The following is a 23605-nucleotide window of genomic DNA, read 5'->3' on the forward strand; positions in this document are numbered from 1 at the left end:
GAGACAATATGAAAATGGGTGATATGGATTTACATAGGAAATTATAGTGTTCACAGTCATACAATTTGTTAAGCTGGGGTTTGTTGAGTCTAGAGATGCCAGTCATTTTTAACCTGAGTAATTGGACTTTATAGGCTGATTATTACAGTGTATTAAAAAGGATCAAAAATTAAAATGGCCAGGCACAAGAAAGCTTTGGATTACATGCCTCTTGCAGTAAAATTAACATTAAATAAAAATAGAAAAAGTGAAGGTGACTTCTGCTTAGTTCTTGGTGTTTGTGAGATTGAAGCGCAATTTAACTCACAGATGGAATGGCATTTCCAAATTATCCTAAAATGAGTGTCTCCTTGATGAGATGAATAGCACTGTTAAGCAGAGTACTCCCTGATGCATGAGCAGTGGGAGCTGCTTTGCTCTGCAGTCTAATCTAAGTTTCACCTTTTCAAAAAGTTGCAGCTTCCCCAGGTGAATAACTTTGAGGATCTGCACTGAGTCTTCTGAACAGTGCCAGTAGTACCAGCCTGTGTACAGGTTTTAATGTCTTAGTTCTCATTACTTTTTAAAAAAATCCTACAATTTCTGTAGATACCAAGGTTGGTAGTTTATTAAATTTTCTTTTATTTAATTTTGTTTTTGAGAAGGAGGTTGGATTTTAAGGTATGTTACTGACAATACAGAAATAGTAAACACTTGAGTTCTTTGAACTTCAATTGGAAAGGCTACAATATTCTAGGAACTTCATCATTTTATCCAGTTTTCTGTAAATGTCTCAATTGTTGATCTGCTTGATCATTGTTGTTATTTTCATAGAAATAGTGACCTCATTCATTTTAACCTGTTGCATCTCTCAAAATAATTTTCAAGTTGGCTTTCTTTTTACCTTGGGCAAGGGTGATGGCAGCAAGTGACTGCTTGAATGATTCAATTTTCCTTATTTCAGTCTGCTTCTAAAAAGAATAGTGAGTCTTGCAAAATAACATAGGCAACCAGTGTGGATTCTTCTATAATTCATAGAACACTATAAAATGCAAGAAAATTATCTCAGAGATACTGCTTTTCTGAGAAAATATTCATCAACTACCTGCAGAAATAAAGCTCCTGCACAAATCTTCCAGTATAACTTTTTTCTATTTTTTTTCTATTTCAGACTAAAACTAGAAACCTCAGATTTATTTAAACCTGAAAAAAAAACTGTGAAAAATTAAACCTGTAATCCCTATTATCCTAATAGAAACTTATATAATATTTATAACCATAAATTACTATAGGCATTGCATGTTAAGTAGGGGTAAAACTAGGCTTGATTGTCATCTAGGAACCAGACAGTGACTTTATCTTGTGTGTAAAAATGAAACAAAAATAGATCATTGTTAGCCCTATCTTTTTTTTTGTTAAAACCCAGCTATTAGTACGTTGGAGCAGTTCTTGATGAATTTTGTATATGATACTTCTTTTACTATCCATGCACTCTGGACAATAAAGTATGTAAGGCTGGCTACACAGCATCTTTTAAAAGCAGACAAAACTCAAACTTTCACTGGCACACCAGCTTCTGATATTTTCCAGCAATTATTTCTGCATCTCACGATTGCATCTCTGGCAGTGAGTCCTCAATATATTTTTATTCTTCACTGGCTGCAGATTGCTCAGGCTTCACACAAAAGATTCAATCTTAAGGTACTTTTAGATGAAGTTCTTTCGACTGTGAGTAGTATAGAGTGACTGACTCATTTCAGATGTAGTCCCATAGAGAAAACATGGCATATCTACTGCACTGGAAGTGGAATCTAAAAAAGAAAACCTGGGAACTGAGGTTAAACTGAGAGTTTTTTAAAATAAAAAATTGTGTGATTAAATGCTAGCCAAGAAATCTTTGGGTTTAATGTGTTATGCTTTAATTTTGAAATGAATATTTTTAATCTAGTTTTGCATCACTGATTTTTAATTATTTTTTAATTTTTTTTTTTGGTGGCAGTGTGTTGCCATGGTTAGAACAGAGGCAGTATACAACAATGCCTTTGTGATTGCTGAGATGAGGTGATTTCTTCCTCTGAGCTTAGCAGCTTCCTGAGCAAACCATTTTAAAGCAACAAAACTAGATACAACAAATGTGTTATTTAGACAGGTTTTGCTACATTTTATCTGACTTCCCCGAGGGACTTTGGCTCTACTATTCCCTTATTCCCTGACTCCCAGAGTTGTCACGTAACATAATGGTATTTAACAAATTTCATTTGGAACCTGATTCCACTCAAGGTCACTAAGATTTCAAACCCTGTAATCTATGCTCAGTAATCAACCTACAGATATTACTGTTTTTCTTTAGCATTGCGGTATAAAAATAAGGACTTCTGAGAATTTTTTGAGAAAGAAAAAAACCCACAAATTACTTGTTAAACAGGAAAATGCAAAGTCAATTAGTGTATGCAGGTTCTGGGCCAGTGAAGTGATCTTTGTTGTCCTCTCTAAATTTAGCCCAAGTAATTTAGAAAGCTAATTTAAAGTCAGATGATGTCTTGCTTTTATTTGAAGGATATCTTTTGAACAGATAGGTTTTAATGGAGAATATTACATGATTTTTAAGTCAATATAGAAGTCCAGATTCTTTTAATCTAATCATAAACCCTGAGCAGAGACACCCAAATTAGTATCAGAGTTGCCTAGCTTCCCTCTAAAGTCAAGGGAGAGAAATGGGGAAAACTAACACAATTTACTACTGGTCTACATCACGATGTCAAGGTCCTCTCTTTCCACTGGTGGTCTACAGAGCTTAGCATGATGTTAGTTTTAGGCTATTGACTTAGATGAGAGAATCCAAGTTTGCTGAATATCCCATGGGATTTCAGGAGAATGTTAAGAGAAGGTCCAGCAAAAAGACTGATTCAATCGGTCTTCATTTCATTAGACTTAAATGTTTTCTCAAACTCAATTTTATAAGTTTGATTTACTAAGTTTAATATGCTTCTTAAACTCTCCCAAATAAGGTTAATATCTAATATTAATCACTGATCTCTCAAGTTTGTCTCTCTGTTTTGGGCATCAGAGCACTTCAGCACAAAATATTAACTGCCAGCTTGAATCAATCTTTTTCTGTCTCATTCAAGTACATGTAGTTAATTTAGGGCTATTAAAATACCTAAGGTATTTCATTTATTATTCCTCCTGCATTCAGTAACGTTTTTTTTTGGGCCAGAGAGATGTTTGTGTAGGAAATCTCTCTAAAGAAGGCAAGATTGCAACATGTATTCAAATACAGAGGAATTACTTGAAATCATTCTCAGGTGATGGCTAGGGAACTTCTATGGAAAGACAAGTATCCTTGAATTAGGAAGAGATGCAACAGCATAAGCCAAGGATGACAGTGCTAAAAATATTTGAATCTATTACTTCATCTACTCAAAGAGCTCTGAAAAGGGCCTGCATATGTTTCCTTTTGTGGGTGTTTGTCCTTAGGCTTCAGTAGACATTGGAACATACCAATGAGGTTAAATCCAATGTCTATCGAATCAAATGCAATTATATCCCTTAAATCTAATAAGCTCTATGTCAGTCTTGTAAATTTTACAGTAGTCTGCACTATATTCTAATAGCTGTCTGAGTGTAATGCCTGTGAGGCAATTCACTGCTCGCTGTTTGTGTCTTGTCTTACATAAATAGACAGGAGATTCAGAAATTTTGGAGGGAAAACTATTCCTCCTTGTTTGCAAAAGGCTTTGTTCTGTTAGATAAACAAGTGCTATAAATAAGTCCCTCAGGTCAGTGACACTTTTTAATGCTGAAAATATTTTTTTTAGTAGCATTCACAATTCTGTAAAAGAAAACAAAATATTGGAGGTTTAGATTGGTTTTTTTCCCCCTTGGAAAACATAGAATTTCTCTAAATATTTTTCTCCATTTTTTGCCCCTATGAATAGGAGCAGGTTTACAAAAGCACTTCAGTAAGTACCATGAAAAACAGTGCCTGTGTAATAGTGACATTCATAAACATGTATTTCTCCCACGCTTTCGTGTTTTTCAGATAAGTCATAACAAGCTGTGGCATTGTTACATATTATGGTTGTTGGAAATAACAGTCCACATCAAAAGCAAAATGTTGTGCAGTACTGGACTGTCATCTACTTATATCAGAATAAAAATACTTTTAAATCTGGTTGCTCACACTGTCCTACAAATTAATATTTGAAGCCTGTAAGATTCAAGAGGTGTAGTGTGATTTATGCATTTAACAATCTTCTATAAATCTGTTGTTGCTTTCTTTCTTTTTTTCTTTTTTTTTTAATATCTCATTTTGCAGAAGAAATTAAATAAATCTTAGGGTCAGACTCAGGCGTCAGTATACATGAGCAATAGCCCTGGTTTACAGGAAGAGTCCTCTCAAATTATGGCAACAAGCTTTTAAGTTACTAATCAGTTTGAGGACAGGTTCCAGGCTCCAGTCAATGTTCAAATTATACCTCAAAATAAGATATTAAGAAATTCACAGTTGACTGCGGCTTTTTATATGCATTATATATCATTATTTAAAAAGAAAATAAATACACGCACACATGCACACATACTTACATGTAATTAGCCCTGGGAAGCTTTGTTTTCTTTAGGAAACACCAACGAACTAAGAGCTAATCTCTTAAAAAGCCTTAAAAATTATTATCACAATCAATAAATTACAAAAAATATAAAATAAACTAAAAAATTTCTATGTTTCATTTCTACCACTGACCCTGGTTTATTGAATAAATATACTCTTATTTTTGACTTTTAATTTATTTTATTGTCATCTAACTGGCTTTCTGTAGAATAGCAAAGAAATACTGTTAGCAAAAATGATTTTGATGTTCTTGTTGGCCAGCACATTTTCAAACACTCTGTACTTCAAATGTCATATTTATGAAAAATAAAGGACACTTCATATTTAAGGATATATTTTTTTAAGACAGATTTTATACCACACTTTGAAGGCTGAGAAGTTTTCAGAATCTTTACTGTAATCCTTGCCGTACGCTTAAAATAGCAGAACAAAACAAAAACTCACACCCAAGCTTTCCCTATGGGTGCAATGTCATGAGCAAAAAGTTGACTCCTGAGTGATAGAATGTGACACACTCCAAACTCAAAAAGGATTTTACACAAAAATGCCATAGCTCATCGTGTTAGTGTCTCTGTCAAACAGAAAAATTAAATTTTCATGAGCAGTTGGTTACCTTTTCTGTTCAATTTATGTCTCTCTTACATTGTAACAGTGGTGTTTGATTGCAGAAAAGTTGGAGGACACAGACTAAGTAATTAATGACTTTCTAGTGTTCAGCAAGATAATGTCAATGACCTAGGTGTCATGAAGTTGACATGTCATTGACAGTGTCATAAAGTAAGAGAGAAGAGGAAGGAAAAAGTAATTGTGAAAACAGAAATTTTAACTTCTTTTTTTTCAAGAGAATAATAAAATTTTCACTATTTATAGTGATCAACAGGGCTCATGTATCAAGCATAAATTTATGTGACAGGCTGTCATCTGAGCACTATTTCTGAAATGGCTTTAGGATCCAATCACAAGTTATTTAAAAGCTATCATTTTTAATTACTTACAAATAGTTCTAATGAGCACGTTTCAGAATTTTGCTATTTTAAACCCTTTTCAAAAACTTCATTAAATAAGAATTAATTTTGACATAGTTCTAAGTAAGAAATCTAAAATTGTAATCATCAGATAGGCTCAACCTTGTTTCTGTAGGAGCAATAAATTTTGTTAAAGTAAGATTCAATTTGAATTAATAAAGATTCTGACATATTTTTCTTGGTAGCTTCATGTCTATAGTGCTCAAGAAAAGGAGTATTTTACGTGTGTTTTTTCATTATGTAAATGAGTATGTATAAAGTACTAAAGAATGGTAAGTAGAGACTCAACTTTTTAATTGTCACACCTTTGCAAAGTTGATTTGAAAAAAAAAATCTCCATTTCTGTGTATATACATTTTGAAGAACAACGAGTCTAGCATTTTCATTAGCTTGAGGGCTTGGTTTAGCATTTTCAGAAATAAATATTAGGGATTAAAAAGTGTTGATAGCAATGCCATGGTACATGCCAGCAAAAACACAGACTCGTAAGGAATGGGTTTTACTTAACAGATTTTGAATGTCTTATAACCTCAGCATTTGAAAGCCAAAACACATTGAAACCTTTTGGCTGAACTTGGAAATTAATTTGTGTTAGAAATTGTTTCTGTGTTCCTTGTCATCCACATTCTGCTTGTGATTACGCCCTGCTCTCCAGCCCTCCTCAGAAAGCAGCATTTGGGGATTCCTGGTGGATTCCCTTGCCATTGTTTAATGGAGGAAGGCAGCAGAGGGTCTGGGAGCTGGAGCTGGGTCCTGCTCTGCGCTGCAGTGCATGAAGGCTGCTGGTTTCTCCTGCCTGGGGAATGCTACCAGCCAGCAACTAGGAAGCCTTGCAGATAAATAATTGATTCCAGCTGGCACAGAGGTAGGAAGGATAACAAGCCTGCCAGAATGACACCATATGAGAGGTCACTCAGGAGTTGTGGCTGGACTTACGAGGGAGGAAAGCATCAAGATTCTATCCAAATACAATCTGTACATGAAAAGTACCTTACATCAATGTGTACTAAAGGGCTTTAAACTATCTGGGAATTAATTTCAGCTGAGTTCTTGCAGGGACTATGAAGAAAACTGATATAAGGTGGTATTTTGAGATTGAGGAGAAAGCTGCCTTGCTGCAGAACACAGCAGGCGCTGCACTGGACTCTGCTGTTGCCATGGATGCTCAAGGTTAATCTTGTTCAGTATAAGTTTGAAGTTCTTGGTTTTTTTCTGATTTAATGTGTTAGTATTAACTGGGAATGTTTTCCAGTTGCAGCTAATACTGATTTTATATAATTTCTGATGTTTGGAAAGGAAGTGTTCTAATTTCCGGATGTGGGTTGTTCAGGCATCTCTAAACTCCTGTTAAAAGGCTCTAGACACTATTCTAGATGCTATTTACATCTTCTTTTTTTTTTCTTTTTCTTTTTTTTTAAGTCCAACTCTCTTAAGAATCTGGTTCTGCATTTGTCCACATTTGATATGAACTACACTATCATTAGCTACTAATTTTCATCTTCTTACGTTCTGCATCTAGAGAATCATGATTTTGATCAATGTATTTCATTCATGCTTAGAGTCACATCCTCCAGTCTACAACCACTACAACCACAAGTGTGGCTGACTCCAGTTTAAGACTGATTCTCTATTCAGATGGGCTAATGGTGCATACTACCAGACTTTTGAGGTCAAGGCAGCTTCTGATTCACTTCTGCCTTTGTGTGGCTCCAGACAGCATGAAAACGTAGGTCACTGAGAGAAAGTTGGAGCAAAGCAGACATGGGAGCCTTTTTTTTGGTCCTTTGTATAGGTTTGGTGGTTTGCCTGTTCAAGAAAAACATGCATTAGATTCATTGAACAAGAAAATACACGAAAAGTTTTGGAAATAAAAATGTTGAGTCCTTACCAAGCTCAGACTTTAAGGGTTACTTAAACTGTGCAGTCATGGGAGAACAAGGATGCTGTGGGGAGGTTGCCAGAATCCATTGCAAAGTAATTGTAATAGCTGTCTTCACATGGCCTTTGCCTATAGCTGATGGAAATTTAGTACTCTAGCAAGAAAGAAGATGAACTATTAATAATTATCTCATTAAAATATGGAGCATTTTTTTATCTGCTTTGAATGCTAAGATCCTGAAGCAGAAAAAACAGCTCAGTAAACATACAGGAATATATTTTCTCCACAGCAGACTGATGAAAATGTATCAGATTGTGCTGTCTGCAATTTCACTGCTGCTGTCTCCTCAGCTAATTTGAGAGACTTGGATCTTCAGGCATTGTAGCAATGGTGATGGCTTCACAGTCTGCTGCTGACAAAAATGTGATTTTTGTCCCCAAAAACACTGAGATACAAAATAAACATTGGATTTATAGCATATTTTGTACGTGATTTTGTTGTAACGGTAAGCACTTAAAAGGAATTTTAATCACATTGATTTTCTTACTGGAAGTGAAAGAGTTCCATGTAAAAAATTAGTTTTAGTCGTGTAAAGTTTTAACATGTATATCTTTCAAATCCTAAATGTGCTAATCCTTTTCCTGTACTGATGACCTGGCAGTCCTGTGTGGTTATATCTTGCTAAAATAGCTTAATAGCTACATATGATCTGAAAAATTGAGTCATTTAAAGAGTTAATAAATCTAGATCGTCACCTCCATGGAAATTTATTCATTTTATTTTATTTTACTTAATTTTAATAATGTGCTCAAGTGTATTATTTGAATATTTAAAGTTCAGCACATGCTTTGCTGAACTATGGCTTGATTATGACTATGAGAGAATATTTTATTACATATGCAGAAAACTGAATTCATTAGTCTTCACTACTTTCTTGCTTATCAGGTAGAGCTTAGGACAAGTTTTAGTTTCTCCTTGAGATAAATATAAATCTTGATGGTAAAACTGCAGATTAAACCTCTGTTGGGTTTGTGTGGCGAGGTTTCGCTGTGACTGGGGGGCAGGGACAGGACTCTGTGGCTTCTGTGAGAAGCTGTGTGTGCTAGAAGCTTCCCCTGTGTCCAGCAGAGGTAATGCCAGTCCAAAACGGACCTGTCTCACATTGGAAAAGATCATGGAGCATTGTCTTCCATGGGAGAAGGGTAAGAGTGTGAGAAGTTTTCCCCGTGAGCAGGAAGGAGCAGCAGAGACAATGTGTGATGAACTGACCATGGCCTCGTTCCCAGTCCTGCAGTGCTGTGGGGTGAGGAGAGAGAGAATTTGGGAGTGAAGTTGAACCAGGAAAGAAGGGAGGGTGGGAGAAAGGTGCTTTTAAGTTTTGCTTTTATTTCTTAATTCCCTTCCCTGATTTGATTGGAAATGAAATTAATTTCCTCAAGTCAAGTCTGTTTTGCTCATGACAGTAACTGGTGAGTGCTATTTCCTTGTCCTTATTCTCAACCACGAGCCTCTTGTCACATTTTCTTTCCCCTGTCCAGCTAAGCAAGGGAGTGATAGAGAGGCTTTGGTGGGCACCTGGCCTCCAGTCACTGAACTGCTTACTGAATTTGGCTAAAGATTAAGTATTTTTTTATTTTGAAATGATACAGCCTGTGACTAAGTTATTTGGTTTAGTATCCTTTCTTGTTTTGCAAGGACATATCAAAGAAGGCTAGAGATTAGGGGTAAAACAGAAAAAAGTAATTGGTGAGTGTGTGCCAAGAATACCAAAGGTCTTGAAGAGAGCCATGGGAGAACTCTAGCTGTCTACAAAGCTGTTTTTCTGCTATGTCCTAATGAGTCTTACACAATTTTTATGTGCCTTGTGAAGGTGTAGCCCAGGACTTTGAAGAAGCCTCTGCCCTTCTGAATGAGGAGGCACAGTGGCCAGTAGAGGTTTCCTGGTGCATCGCAAAGGGCAGAAGGCAGTGCCTCTCTTTAGGCCAATTAAATGAACCTGGAATATAATGGTCAGGGAACTCATATGTGGGCTTCCTCCATCCTTCTTTGTTTTTTTTTGATGTCCCCATAACCAAAGGGAGCTGACTGCTGGTCCCCTGCCCCTCGTCTGGTTGAGTCTACTGGGGCTGCTGGTGCCCAAGCCAGGCCTGGGGACTGGATCTGTCATGTCTCTGCTCTACAAAACCAGCTTCTCCATGGGTTCTATTACTCCCCTGCTGAGGGACTTTTCTGTGGAGAACTAAACAGTCATCTCACATGTAAGATGTGCAGTGCTTGTAGACTCAGGATTTCAAGAAAGGACTTCTACAGTATTTGATAAAGGTTATATCTTGATAAGGATGTGTATCTTTTTATATTTCTGGTACATTTTTGTGAAACTTTTTTTCCTCTGCAAAACCTCTTATGCCATTATCCTAAGCTAATCAGGAGTGAACTAAAGAAAAAAAAATTGGAGGGGATTAGTTATGTAGGTTAGAGAAAATATATTCATAAGTATATAGTGTCAATTATTTAATCATAAATTCTGTTATGAAGTGAAAGGATAGATATATGATTTAAATTATACAAAGAAGCCTTCTATTTTGACAAATGTCACAGTATTACATAAGCACAGAATGCTAAATAATAGTAAGATTGAATAAGAAAAATACTAATGTTTTTGAGATTTTTTTTCTCAGTAAAGACTGAGTTTAGTAAATTCAATCTTCTTCTCCACAGTTTTAGCAAAAATACAGGATAAATCAGATAAAGAAAAGAGAGAAATTATTTCATATTCTTATATTCATAGCTATTATTGTAGCTTTAAGGAAGAGAAAAATATTTATATGTTTTTGAAGCATTTCTGTGGGGTTTTTTTTCCAGTAAATAAACTTGGGGAGATTACGTATACAGAACTATCTTGATGAAATTTACCAATTTAGATAAGCTCTAGCCATCCTCACACAAAGAGCTCTATTAAAAATTCTTTTATAATTTTAATAACATATCATGCAGCTATTTAATGACATTTTGATATCCTAACTGCACTTTGAATATTTACTCCCCATTGCTTTTCATAGCTCATATTGCCAACAGCATGTTTTCTGTAAGTCAAATTGTTTCTGTCGCCATTTTGAAAGAAAATATAGACAAGCCTCACAGTGGGATATTTTGAAATATTTGGTTCAATAGCCTATTGAACAGTTGTCTTTTTAAGGTAAAAGAAAACAAAAATTATTTTATGAAGAGTATTGCAACAAAATCATTTTTATCGGACTAAATCTAAAAGATGTAATAAAAACCACAGAGACTCTGAGCCAGCTGACAGATGTGTTTGCTATACATACAAGCTACTGTTGCTGAAAATCTCTGAACAATTTAGCTTTAGAAAAGGCTTGCTTTTCCCTGTAACAGTTGTAATATCATAAGGTCTTGTACCATTTTGTTTTAATTAAAAGGTAATTTTTCACCGATTCCCTTAAATTAACTTTTCTGGCTACTGCTGGCCTTTCTTTTTTTTCTTTCTTCCCTCAGCATTTGGTAATTGTAACACGTCTGCCAAGGAAAATTTTAAATAATGAACTTTCCATACTCCCAATGCTGTCCAATCACAGTGCTCACTGATGGGGCTGCTGAGGCTGGAGCTACTGTTACAGACAGAAAAGACATCAGTGGGATGAGATGTTCTCCACGACATTCTTTAGCTTTGGTACTGCTCTAAGCTCATAAATTTAGCCTGATATTTGACCCATGAGATCAGGTATTTTTCTGAGCTTTTAGAAAATATGTGAAGAATATAAATTAGATGAAACTAGCATATGGGGGATTTTCACATCACTTGTCTTGAAGAAGAATTTGAGTGTATCTAGAAGTTAAAACCTACTGGTTCCTTCTACAGTAGGGCTCCTTCCCATCATTGTAGTTCTCCTGAATGAGTCTGAAATGTCATCTCTCCCAGCTTGCACGTATATGATCCCTGGCACAGTTGTGCATTTCCACAGAAATTTGGTGGAATTTCACCTGTCATCTTGGCTTGTTTGCTCAGCTTTGAATACTAGCTGCTCATCATTAGGGCCTGATTTATCTGTGAGATTGCAGTGGAAGCAGATCAGAAGCACACCAGGGCTCTCACCTGTACTGCACAGAGCATCATGGTAAATGACAGAGCAGGGGTGGGATGCAGAATTTGGTTCTCCTGGAAGCACAGAGAACTGCAGAGGAGGGGCAATAGAGCAGAGATCATGGTCCTCTGCTTGAGGATCAGCCTGTGGGGATGAGGTGTGTCTGTGGAGGAACAGTGTAGTGAGAGGAGTTGTTGAGTCCCTGGGTAGTGTGTGAGCTCTTGGGCCCACTCAGTCACTCCTGTGCTTGAGTGCCTTGCACTGTACCACTGTGTTTGCCAAAGCTTCAGGCTGAAATGGAATTCATGACATGCAATGGCACCAAACTGGAAATCGACTTAATTTCTAATGCACAGCACTTTGGTGTCCTAATAGTCCAATGAAGAAAGACAATACACATAATCGATATCAGTGTTGTGAGCTGAAAAATGTCACTAAGCCTGACATTGTTCTGACTGGCACTGATACAACAAGTTGCTGAACAAGAATTCACATTGAAGTCTTTTATGCACTCCTAAATAATTAATATGCATAGATTTTGGAATAAGCTAATACTTTCTAGGTGAAGATAATAAATGTGTTTTAATAATCCTTTTCTTCCTGCCACTTGATTTATCAATTCTTAAAATATTGAATTGCAAATGTATTATGGCTTTTTACTTGTGTCTTTTTCATGAAAGCTGCTAGTACATTCTGTTTTTCTCTTGAGTTACATGACTTAGTGACAATCCTATTTAGTCAGGAACTTTGTGCATCATCCAGTGAAATATTAAAAGGTTTTAACTATTAAATGATTTTTATGTATATGCAGCATACAAAGCTGTGCACTAAGCAAATTCTTGTACCATTTTTTATTACTAGAAATCTAAAATAAATAATAAATTGGTTTATAAATTCTTTTGCAGACCTATTTAGCATAATGGCTCTGTTAATCATAAACAAGAAAGAGTATTTGCTAAGACTGCTATACTTACTGAAGGAAAAAGAATAGTAGTGCTGTGTTATATGCTAACGTCTATTTTAAAAATATGTCTTTAGAGAACAGAAAACAGAAAAATCTGTGAAGGAGTGAAGTTAATTAGCTATAGTGGCCTTTTCAATAATATATCCATGACAATTCTAAGAAAAAGCATTGAAATAGAATTCAGTTCATGGGATTCTTGTACTTAATGTACTGTTACTGTATTTAATTTAGGCAATGGCATTGACAGTTGATTTCTTCAAGAGATGAATAAGTGATGCACTACTTTATACTGAATTCCTTTAAATCTGCACTACTTTGAATTTCAATTATGGTTCAGTGTTAGCTAGTCTTTTTCTGCATGTTTAACTGTAAAGAAATCTCATATGTGAAACATATATTGTATTTTCCGTGACCTTTTCTTTCCTTTTCCTCTTTGGTAACTTTAGGTTTATATAAGCATTTAGATGTGATAGAAAAATGAGAGTGTGATCCAGTTATTTTGATTGTACATTTTTTCAATTCAATCAATAACCTGAGTTATCATTACAATGCAGTGCTCACCATTTCTTATATGAATAGCTTAATTTGCAAAAATGTGTTTGATGGGTGCAATCACAACAGTTATAGTAATGTCATACAGCTATTCCATGCTAACATTGTATTTATTTTTGGAATTTTATTAATTCTGGAAATCAAGCATTGCATTTGAAATACATTTCTCTCTTGTACACATATTTTTGTGATTTTGCTTGTTCAATATGTGCATCATTTTTAAGTGTTTATTTTCACTGTTTAAAGCTTTTTTAAAATAATTGTCGTTTATATATTTTCAGATTTTAAAAATATATTTTCTACCTAAATGGGCACTTCCAAATTTGATAACTAGTATGGACCTTTACTGATTATATACTAACTCTGTGGAAGAAAACACATATGGGATGTTTTATCTGTATCTGGAGCTGCTGTTTCAGCTATCGAACTAATGGAACTCTAATGGAACACTTAGTAACAAAATTAATGGGCTGCATTCTTTTCATTGTCACTAGATCTGTGTGGCTCCATTAGTTCTGATTCCTTCAGTTACAAGAAGAAAGAACAATGAATATGCTGGCACTTTGCTGTGTATTAGAAAGGAATCGATCACTTTCTGTATTCATGAGCTAATTGGCACCTTGCTACATCAACCTTCAGCCAGCCGATATAAGTTAAAGAACATCTATTCTGGTATCGGTTTATTTACAAAATAGTTTATTGATTCTAATATTTGCCTTATTCTTGGATTCATAAAAGAAGGAGGTGAAGGATATTTGTTTCTTCTGTCACTGTTCATTATCACAGATATTTCTACTAGAGGAAGTGGTTTCTCTGGGATTTTACTGTAATCCACAGGATTTTATTTTTATTGAGCTCTTTTTCTACTACTGCACTTGATGGTACATGTTTCAAGGTTCAACCATGTACAAAAGATGAAATGAAATAGCAATCATGTTTACTTTCTATTAAAGTATGGATTTTTTTGAGAGATTAATTTACTGGGGCAATTCTCTGTGAGACCATTTTACAGCTACCATCTAATACCAAAACCCAGTGCCACAACCTTTCTTAAAGACATGCAATCTAATTTGACACAGATAGCTGTTCCAGGCTTTATATTTTTGTTAGGGTTATAGCTGGAACACTGCGTAGTTACATCAGTGTTTTTATCTTAAGGATTTCTTTCGATTTTGAAGGCTGAAATATTTTTGAACTTCTTCTCACCTTTTTCATTAGCCTGGTCCCTTTACACAGGTTTCAACATCTGTGCAAATTTGCCATTCCCAGTCTTTAAAAATACCAGTATCATCCATCTGCAGCTAATTGGCTGATGGAATATGGGTAGTGGGGTAATGAACTACAAGATTTGGAAAAATTTATTGAAACTCTATGCCTGCTCAAATGGGGCCATCTCTAAATCACTCAGGGTTTTGCCATAGTAGAGGTTTTTTATCTTATGTGTATTGGCACCTTTCACAGCCTCTCTCAGAACTGGCAAGTATCCAGCTAGGAAAATATAGTCCAAATAGATCTCCTCTGCTCCAGAGTTCTTCCTGATCACCCTCAATGAGTTTGTATTAAAAATAGAAAGTTCAAGAAGGAATTTTTGTCCATAGATGATGTTCCATAGTGCTGTCTATGGCATGAAAGGCTCTGTATAAAGCTGCTTAGCTAACCTGCGTGTGAAGGAAAAAATATGAGATATATATTACATCTGAGGACAGAAAACATAAATTGAAATGCTGTGATTGTTTCTATTGCTTTATCTTTGTTTAATTTGAGAAAATGTTACCTTGTGTTTATCATTGTTTATCAAATGTTTATCAAATGTTTATCATTGGCCATGACATTTGAGAGGCCTGTGTAATATTGCCAGAATATAAAAGACTAAAGCAAAAGTGACTACAAAACCAGAGACTGGCCTTTTAAATTGTAGTTTTGTCACTGTTGATGAAACTTCTCAAGCACACAGGTAGTGTGGCACTTGTAGTTTAGTTCTGTTTCTAGTTTCTTCAGTATCTATTACTGTTCTCTTTTAGGGGATTTGCACAATTTAAACATTTATTAATGATACCAGAAGAGAGATGTGTTGATTTTTGCTTGTCTGAAATATGATGAAACAAGAATATATACTGAATATACTGCATATACTTCTTCAGAAATATATTCATACCCAAATACTTTTTCTAGTACAACCTCAGAGAGGATTTTTGTGTTTGCCTCAATATTAAGGGTTACTGCTGTGCTTAATTATTTTCTTCATATTACTTTTACTTATTATTCTCTTCTGTGACTGATCTAGACATTCCAAGATTACTTTATACTTTGAAATGTGATTATTACATCATGTGTTACAAAGATGTAAGTGCTTCATGTATATTTCATGCTTTTATTGAAATAGCTAAAATTTCAGCCACAATCCCCCTAAGTCAAAATACATTGTCAGGAAATCATGAAACAGTCAATTTAATTTTCTAATTTTGATTGTTTAGAGGTTTTTTTAATGGAAAAAATAATGAAATATGTTTATTAACATTTCATCAAAATCACCATTTTGGTTTCAGAAAAACATGAAGAGAAATATCAGGTAAGGAAAAGAAAGACAACTTTTCTTTACTTTGCAGCACTTAGTGAAAACTTATGTAGCCTCAGAAAATTAAAAGTAACATAATGTTACAGTCAAAACTTTGTTTTGAGCAAACCAGGAAAATTCCATTATATGAGAAGCCACCGAGTCACAGCTGCATTAAAATAACAACACTTTACAGTATTTTACTGACTGTTTATAGGGTTAATTCAGAGAATGACAGTACCCTTTGCACTAAAAAATCATAAAATTAATACACAAGTCTTATCAAAACAGTTTAAAAATGTCATGCAACCACTTTCAAGTATCTATCTCAGTGGTATGCTGCCCCTTTGGGTCCTGAGGTTGGCAGTACCCATCCTCCTCAAAAAGACATGAAAAGGGTGCTCTCATGAGTTCCTGGCATCCTGAATTCTTCATTATGAGAATTGTGATGTCAATGATTTCTTCTTTCTCAATTTACACTAATTTAGCACATTTTCTAACTTTCCCCCCCCCTTATTCTTTATTGTTTTTTACTTCGTGTCTCTATTTATTATATGTTTTATTTTGTGCTAGTATATTCCTTGTTATTCTCCATTGTTTTTTCTCTTTGCTCACCTTAAAACCCTTTTGAGTCAGTTGGTTTTTTTTAATGACCATTGCTGGGTTTTTCAGTCTATTTTTATTATCCCATGCATAACAGTCCTATATACCTAATTATTATTTGCAAATCACAAATATTTCATCCTATACAGAATATTTACTTTTTAATGTATATGTAAAAACTCTGATTATACCACAAGATTGTGCAAATACAAGCAAATATAAGCGGTATAAGCAAAACTATAACAAATTAGTCAATATTCACCTGATCATTAGAAAATTTGTTGCAGTTAAACAAGCTGAATCAAAACTCCAGGAAGGAGTGGTAAGTTCAGATAAATCCTGAGAAATTAATCTTGAGGCCTTGCAGAGCCAATTCAAGGTCTACAGCTTGTTATTGGCAGTGACTAAACTGAATTTCAGGACTGTGATACAGTGGTACTAACATTCTTGCATTTTTATTTTGTCTCTTTGTCATATTACATGTCTGGAATTGTTCAAAATGCATGTGAATGTGACACCTGGGGATATGGATTAGTGGTGAACAGTGACTTAATGGTTGGACTTGATGATCTTAGAGGTCTTTGTCAAAGTAGTCTTTAGATCTGTGATTATGTGGTTATTACTTCCAAATAGAAAACTGAAAAATTAGGAAGTCTAGCTTTTTGTAAAGTTTTAAAGGTTTGGGGTTTTTTGGTTCTGTAGTGCTGTTTCTCAGGGTTTATTTAGTGGTGTTCTTCGTTGTTTCAGAGTTTTCACAGAAATTGAAAACTTGGTATTTAAGGTACAGCAAAATAAAGAAGGCGTAAGGAAAAAAGAAGCAAGGAAAATTCTGTGGAGAATGTTTCTAAACTGAAGTGAACTCATGGCTAGGAGATACAGCACTTGAATTTAGCTGTTTGGGTAAACTTTACATTCTCTGGGAAAGCTGTAACCATAGCCTTGTTAGGGTGTGGTGGTTTCACGCCAGCCAGCAATCCAGCTCCATGCAACAGCACACTCACTCCCCCACCAGCAGATTCTAGGGGAGACTTGGAAGAGTGAAAAGAGAGAAAAGTTGTGTATTGAGACAAAGACAGTTTAATGGTAGAAGCAAAAGCTATGCACACAAGCAAAGCAAAACAAGGAATTAATTCACTGCTTCCCTCTGTCATCTCAGGGAGAGCAAGGCCCCATCACATGTAATGGTACTTGGAAACTCAAACACCATCACTCCAAACCTTCCCTTCTTCCTACTTTGCCCAACTTTACATACTGAGCATGATGTCATATGGTCTGGAATATACCTGGGAATATAGTCGGGGTGACTTGTCCTGGCTGTGTCTCCTTCCAACATCTCAGGCATGCCAAGTCTCATGTAGCAGTGGCAGTACAAAAAGCAGAAAAGGCCTTGGGTCTGTATAAACTGTGCTCATCAATAAAAAAAATCTCTATTTTATCAATTCTGTGCTCAGCACAAGTCCAAAGCACAGTCTACTACCAGCCACAGTGTAGAGAATTAACCTTACCCCAGCAAAAACCAGCACTTAGGATCACACCCTTATTTAGACTTTCCCTTCTCTTGAGATCTGAACTGAATACCTGTCATTTTCATAGAAATTTGGGTGTGCTCCACTGACTGCCACATGTATACAGTCTCTTGTACAGTCTGAATACTACTTTACTCATTTTCATGATGTATTTTAGAAGCGGAGGAAGTGATATTATTGTAAGACTTCATACTAATAAAGGTGGTTTATCCAAGCCTATTAGGACAAAACGAACAAGATTGTTGTAAGTACCATTACAGATAGCACTATCAGTCTTAGGCTTATCTTCTTTCTAATGCAGTGCCAAAACTAATCAGTCTCCATACAACTAACATACTAACAACAAGCAGACACTGAGGAAATATGCTTTTAGCATAGTAGCAGTGTCAAAACAGTATTATTAATTCAAAACTTTGCAGATAAAATTGCTGTGTTAACAAAGTGACTCAGTTGTTCAGCTTAATATTCAAAGATTAAAAAAAGTTTAAACAGCTCAGCTTAGGCACAATAATATGTATTTAATTCAATAATGTGCTGTGGCTGTTGTTGCCACAGCAAGAATAAAAAGTAGGTTATAACATAGAAATAACCCCTGACTATTTAATTGCTGGCATCTCTGATGGAAACGAAACACATTCCTCAAAGAATTTATGTCTGTAAAGTACTGATTTTCTTGAAACAGTGTTTCAAGGGAATAAACTATTTTTCTTGCTTAAAGGGAGAAAATAATGTTTATAAGTGATGTGATTAATTAACAGATTATCTCAGAGTTTCACTGTTGGAACAGAAAGTGTAGCCTTTTAGTTCACTCTTCTGAGTTCATTCATATCTAACCTTGATGAGGGTAAATCCATTAACAAGGGCAGGTTATTCTCTGCGAACAATTCTGTTCTTCCTCAGTGAAATTCATGGCTGCTGTGGTAAGTACAGAATAATAATAGGCAATGGAAAAAAGTTATTATGGTTGTTTGCAGAAGTCAAACATGAAGGTGCTTTTAAAGTGAACCTTTAAGTTATTATAAAAGACGTCCTATAGCATCAGTGTAATTTGTTATTTAGCAAAGGCTTCCATCACCCAACAATATCTGGTTTTCGTTTTTGACTCTAGTCATGTTGTAAATCATGTTTATAGGAGGGAGACTTCTTTATTAGTTTCAAGGCAGGTGATGGTCAGTAGAAGTAATCCTCTGGGCAAAATTATGCCCAGCCTCAGCTTAAAACACATTTTGATTCATTTATTATATTCTCAGTATGGTTGCAGACCTCCTGCTGACATCAGTAACAAGCAATGTACTGAGAAAAACACAGAGCTTTGAAAATGAGATGTTATTTGTGTTTGAAAAGACTATTCTAACATTTTTTCTCTGTACTAATGCTGTCACATTTTATATGCAGCTGTGGGATTTGCTGTGGTTTTATATTTTGGCACCAGCCTGTAATGTGCGTGCTATCATGCTGTATGCTCAGGGGAAAAACCCAACGTGGTAATAGTACATTTGCAGCCCACTTTATGGGCTAATTAAGATAAAGGATGTTGTGAATTCCATAAATATCAACCAAACCACACAAAAGTGTGTCAAGGCATGAAAAAATGTTGCTCAGTGCAATTGAAAAAGAGTTGTCACTTAGCAGCCTTTCCTTTGCTTAAACATAGGAAAAAAAAACCCATAATGGAGAAAGTGATCCCTGCAAGGGATCGAGCAAGTGAAATGTGATACTAGACTTCAATTCAGTGATCCACTTCAGATTCTTTCAGATATCATGGGTTATTAAGTAACCAAATTATATTCAAGTAATTCAGCACCTGCTTCATCAAGCTACAGAATATGGAATTAGATATATACCACTTCAGCTTCACTGATTTGATTATGTAGTGGAGAGAGACTGGTGAATATACATTAATCCTATGAAATTAAATCAAGAAAATTAGCTGAAGATATTCCTAGGGGCCTATTTGCTGTCTATTTGCATAAAATGCTGAATTACCTGCTTACTAAAATCACTTTTTTTTATTTTTTATTTTTTAATGAGAAATTGAATGGAACTGAGTTTAGATAGGAATTTAAGCAGCAAAGTACAAGTTCACACCAGAAATCCATTTAATTCCTGGCTCTTACAACAGCCAGTACCAGATCACTGAATTATAAGAATAAAGCACGTATACATTTTTTCCCTTGGTAGTTCCTAACATGGAGTATACAATTTTTGTTTATGTCCAATTACCTGTGTTGGACTTGGCTTCCATCATTGTTTTTTGAAGCAGTTTAAATTATTCAATCTTTTCACAGACACAGACATTCCACTATTTCTAACCATGATTTTGTCCTCTTTATAACTTTTCTGTTGGTTCTGGATGCTTACTACATGCTATTTTCTCTGCAAGTCTAAACAAATAATGTAAGATGCAGAAGTTTATGCTGCAGGCTTTTCAAATTAACTGAGATTAACTCCATACAAAATTACTTAATTTCAGTATTAAGTATGGACTGTCTTATCTTAGTCTGAAATTGTGACTGTACTCAGTCTAGTCATTTTCATACCATATATGAAAAGTGTCTTGTTTATAATTTACTTAAGATATTTTAAACAATTCTGTTTTCTATACAATTTTATCTCTGATTCATTTATAAGCAATATCAGAATTGAATTTTATTTTGATTTATTGGAGTAAAATATTAGTGAAGTAAAATTATTGAAGTAAATAATAATAAATAATAAGATGGTAAAACATGTTTGCAAAACATATGAATTAGGTTTAAGTAGTGCTAGCACTTCAAAAGTTTTTGATCTGTAGAGAAATACATTTTCATCCTCAGGGAAATCTTTACAATTCACAGTAATTTTCATTTTTGGTTGAAGACAAAATGGATTCTTGAGGGAGAGTGGTAAATAGTAAACACAGCATGTATAGAAAAGCCACTGTCCTGGTGTGGTAAGTACACTTGGCTCAAATCCAAGATACAGATTCTGCTGAACTTATTCAAAATAGATACTTGAATTTGTTCTCTGGACCCAGAATAACTAATAATCAAAAAGCTTTATGTGGATTATAGAATGCCTCACCTGTTTTAAGCAGCTTTTTTTCTTGAAAATGAAAAAAACAGTCTTAGTTTTTTGTTATAGACAGTGCATTTCAGCAAGCTGTTTTGAATTCCAAAAAAATGTTTTATGAGAAAAAAAAAGGAAAATAAATTGTTACAAAACACATTTTCTTTTCTCCTCATTACATGCATGAGAGAGTACTCATTCTTCTGCTTTGTATTCTCCCACTGCTCTAACAAATCATCACGTGCTTTGTACTTCTCACATACTGATTTATTTGCATAATAATAACATCTCTGGCTTATATTTTGGTTGCAGGTTTCTCTTGGACTTCTACATGCCCGAGCTACTCATATTCTCTGGCCTCCACATCGCTGGCAGAAGTTAGAGCCGGTGCTGCCTCCGGAGCGCAAACCACTCCACAGAGAGCAAGAGTGATCTGAATGCTCAGACAGGAAAACACCAAGGCCAACCAGGAAGAGCTGCACTGGTTATACCATCGCCTCCAAGAGCTTTGCCAAGTGCTTTTGACATCAGTGTCATATCAATAGATGTGACATCTTAATATTACAATGCCACCAAAAACTCTTCATGTTTTTTTTTCTTTGTTCTATTGTTTGGTGGGTTTTAATAATCTCCAACATTAGGGCATAATATATTAATTCAGTTTGAAATAATTGGTTGTAGAAGGACTCAGTGTTCATTTTTTTTCAGGAAGCAGTAACATGCTTGGCTTATACCTGTGCTTCTCTGGACATGAAACTATTAAAACCTTCAATAAACTATTTTGATCTTGTACATTCATCTTGTTTCTTTTATAACTGCATGGAAACTTTATTAATATTGATTGCATGTGGAAAAAGAAAAAAAAAACATCCAAAACATCCAAAGCAACTTTGGGTTGTTCTATAATTACTACTCATGAAGAATTAGTACTTTTGTAGGTGAAACATTTTTAATGCAGCTTATTTCTATTATTAAAATGAGTACATATTACTTATTTCTATTTTCTTTTTCAGGATAAAATTAATTTGTTTTATATAAATATTCCCTGTATATCTTTCTGAATTAGATATTCAGTCAAAAGGTACAAATGATATTACATTATCTGAAGGCAGTGTTTAATTAATTTTTCTAGTAGACTAAATCTTCATTAGTACTTATTGCCACATCTCTTTGAAACTGTGTAATTAGATAAGGAATATGCAATTAATATTCTAGTATATAGTTAATATTATAAATATACTCTGTGAATAGGCAGTAAAGCTTCTGCACACATTATAAGTGAAAAGAACTTGGAAAATGACACATTTTCAATGACAAATCAATATAAGCCAGCTTATGTTCATATTTATTGAATTTTACTTTACATAGGCTAGTACTTAAAAATTTTAAAGCCACACAAAAGATCTTTAAACATTTTCAGCTAAAAACATGCAATTATCAGAATTTCAGGCAAGATTAAAGTATGTCTACAGTTCTTTGAACACACACATATGCATTGTGAGTCAGATGATAGCTTCAATCACTATGAAAACTATCTATTACTATCTAAATTTTTCTTAAATACTCCAGCTCTGTAGACTCTTTGAATAGTTTATTGTCTGTGTGTCAGGATCTCTTTTTGTTCCAAAAAGGTGTTCTACAGGTCTCTGAGCTCTCTTAGTTAAACTCTTGCAGTTTGTTTGGGTATTATTGCAGTTAATTCAGAATCATCCAGGGAACTACATGTTTATAAGTCTGCCCTCGTGCTGGGGAATGTTATGGAACAGATTATCTTGAATGAGATCACATGGACAACCAGGGGGTCAGCTAGCATGGGTTTAGGAATAGAAGGTCCTGTTTGACCAACCTGATCTCATTTTATGACCAGGTGACCTTCCTAGTGGATGAGGAAAAGTTGTGGATATTTACATGGATTTAAATAAAATCTTTGACACTCTCTCCCACAGCATTCTCATGGGCAAGCTGGCAGCCCAGAGCTTGGACAGGTGCCCTCTTCAATGGGTTAAAAAATTGTATTCTTCTGTCTGTTTTTCCACACTTGGTCCTCCCCAAACCATCCTCATTTCATTGACTTTATTTCCCTAAACACCTGAGAAGCCTTGTGCAGTACTGAAATGCTTTCCCTGCAGTCCGCAGGAAAACCTCTATCCATGGACAAGTCAGCCAGGTAACCTGGCAGCCTCCCCTCTAGCTCCTGGTGTTTGTTGTACCCAGTGGGGCGGGTCCAGGGGCCTCAGCACTCCTTCATAGCTGTGAGCTGAGACTTTCACAGTTTGATGACTCCTGTAATAGACACAAAGGAGTTAAGTCCTGGTGTCATTTGGATTCCCTCAGCTTCCATTGTTCCTTTGGGCTCCTTTGTCTGTGTCATTTTGCCAGCTCATTATAGGCTATGAAAGTTTAAATGTCCCAGGTATTCAATTGTGACATGTCTCAAGGAATATTGATTCACCTATATTTGCATACATATATTTATAAATATTTATTCATCTTTATGGAGATGTATGTAGGATATACATGATGAAATGATGGAATAGAGAATATGCCTATTAAGGCTGAAGATGATTGTAAACACTGATATAACTTTGGAGAATGGTATCAGAGGGCAGTGATCTGAATTTGATGATGATGAGCAGAGAGTCTGGTGCAATAATTACCCATATACATGCTGGATTACGTTAAAAGAAAATTTGGATATTATAGTGGATTGTAGTTGAGCATGAGGCAACAATATGTTGAATAAGGAAAATATATGCTTTGTAA

At 35.1% G+C, this 23605-nt stretch overlaps 1 protein-coding gene across 2 annotated transcripts in view; it reads left to right on the plus strand.

Annotated features, from left to right (window-relative positions):
* The window catches only part of IMMP2L (inner mitochondrial membrane peptidase subunit 2), a 399803-nt gene extending 378169 nt beyond the window's left edge, over positions 1 to 21634 (plus strand). For both annotated transcript variants that reach the window (XM_015628273.1, XM_015628274.2), the window contains exon 6: positions 21155 to 21634. In XM_015628273.1, the coding sequence (XP_015483759.1) occupies positions 21155 to 21274 (120 nt within the window). In that variant the 3' untranslated portion in view covers positions 21275 to 21634. The remainder of the gene's footprint in view (positions 1 to 21154) is intronic.
* Positions 21635 to 23605: the final 1971 nt, after the last annotated feature.

This window comes from Parus major, chromosome 1A, assembly GCF_001522545.3.
Source record: "Parus major isolate Abel chromosome 1A, Parus_major1.1, whole genome shotgun sequence".
NCBI classification, from domain to species: Eukaryota; Metazoa; Chordata; class Aves; order Passeriformes; family Paridae; genus Parus; species Parus major.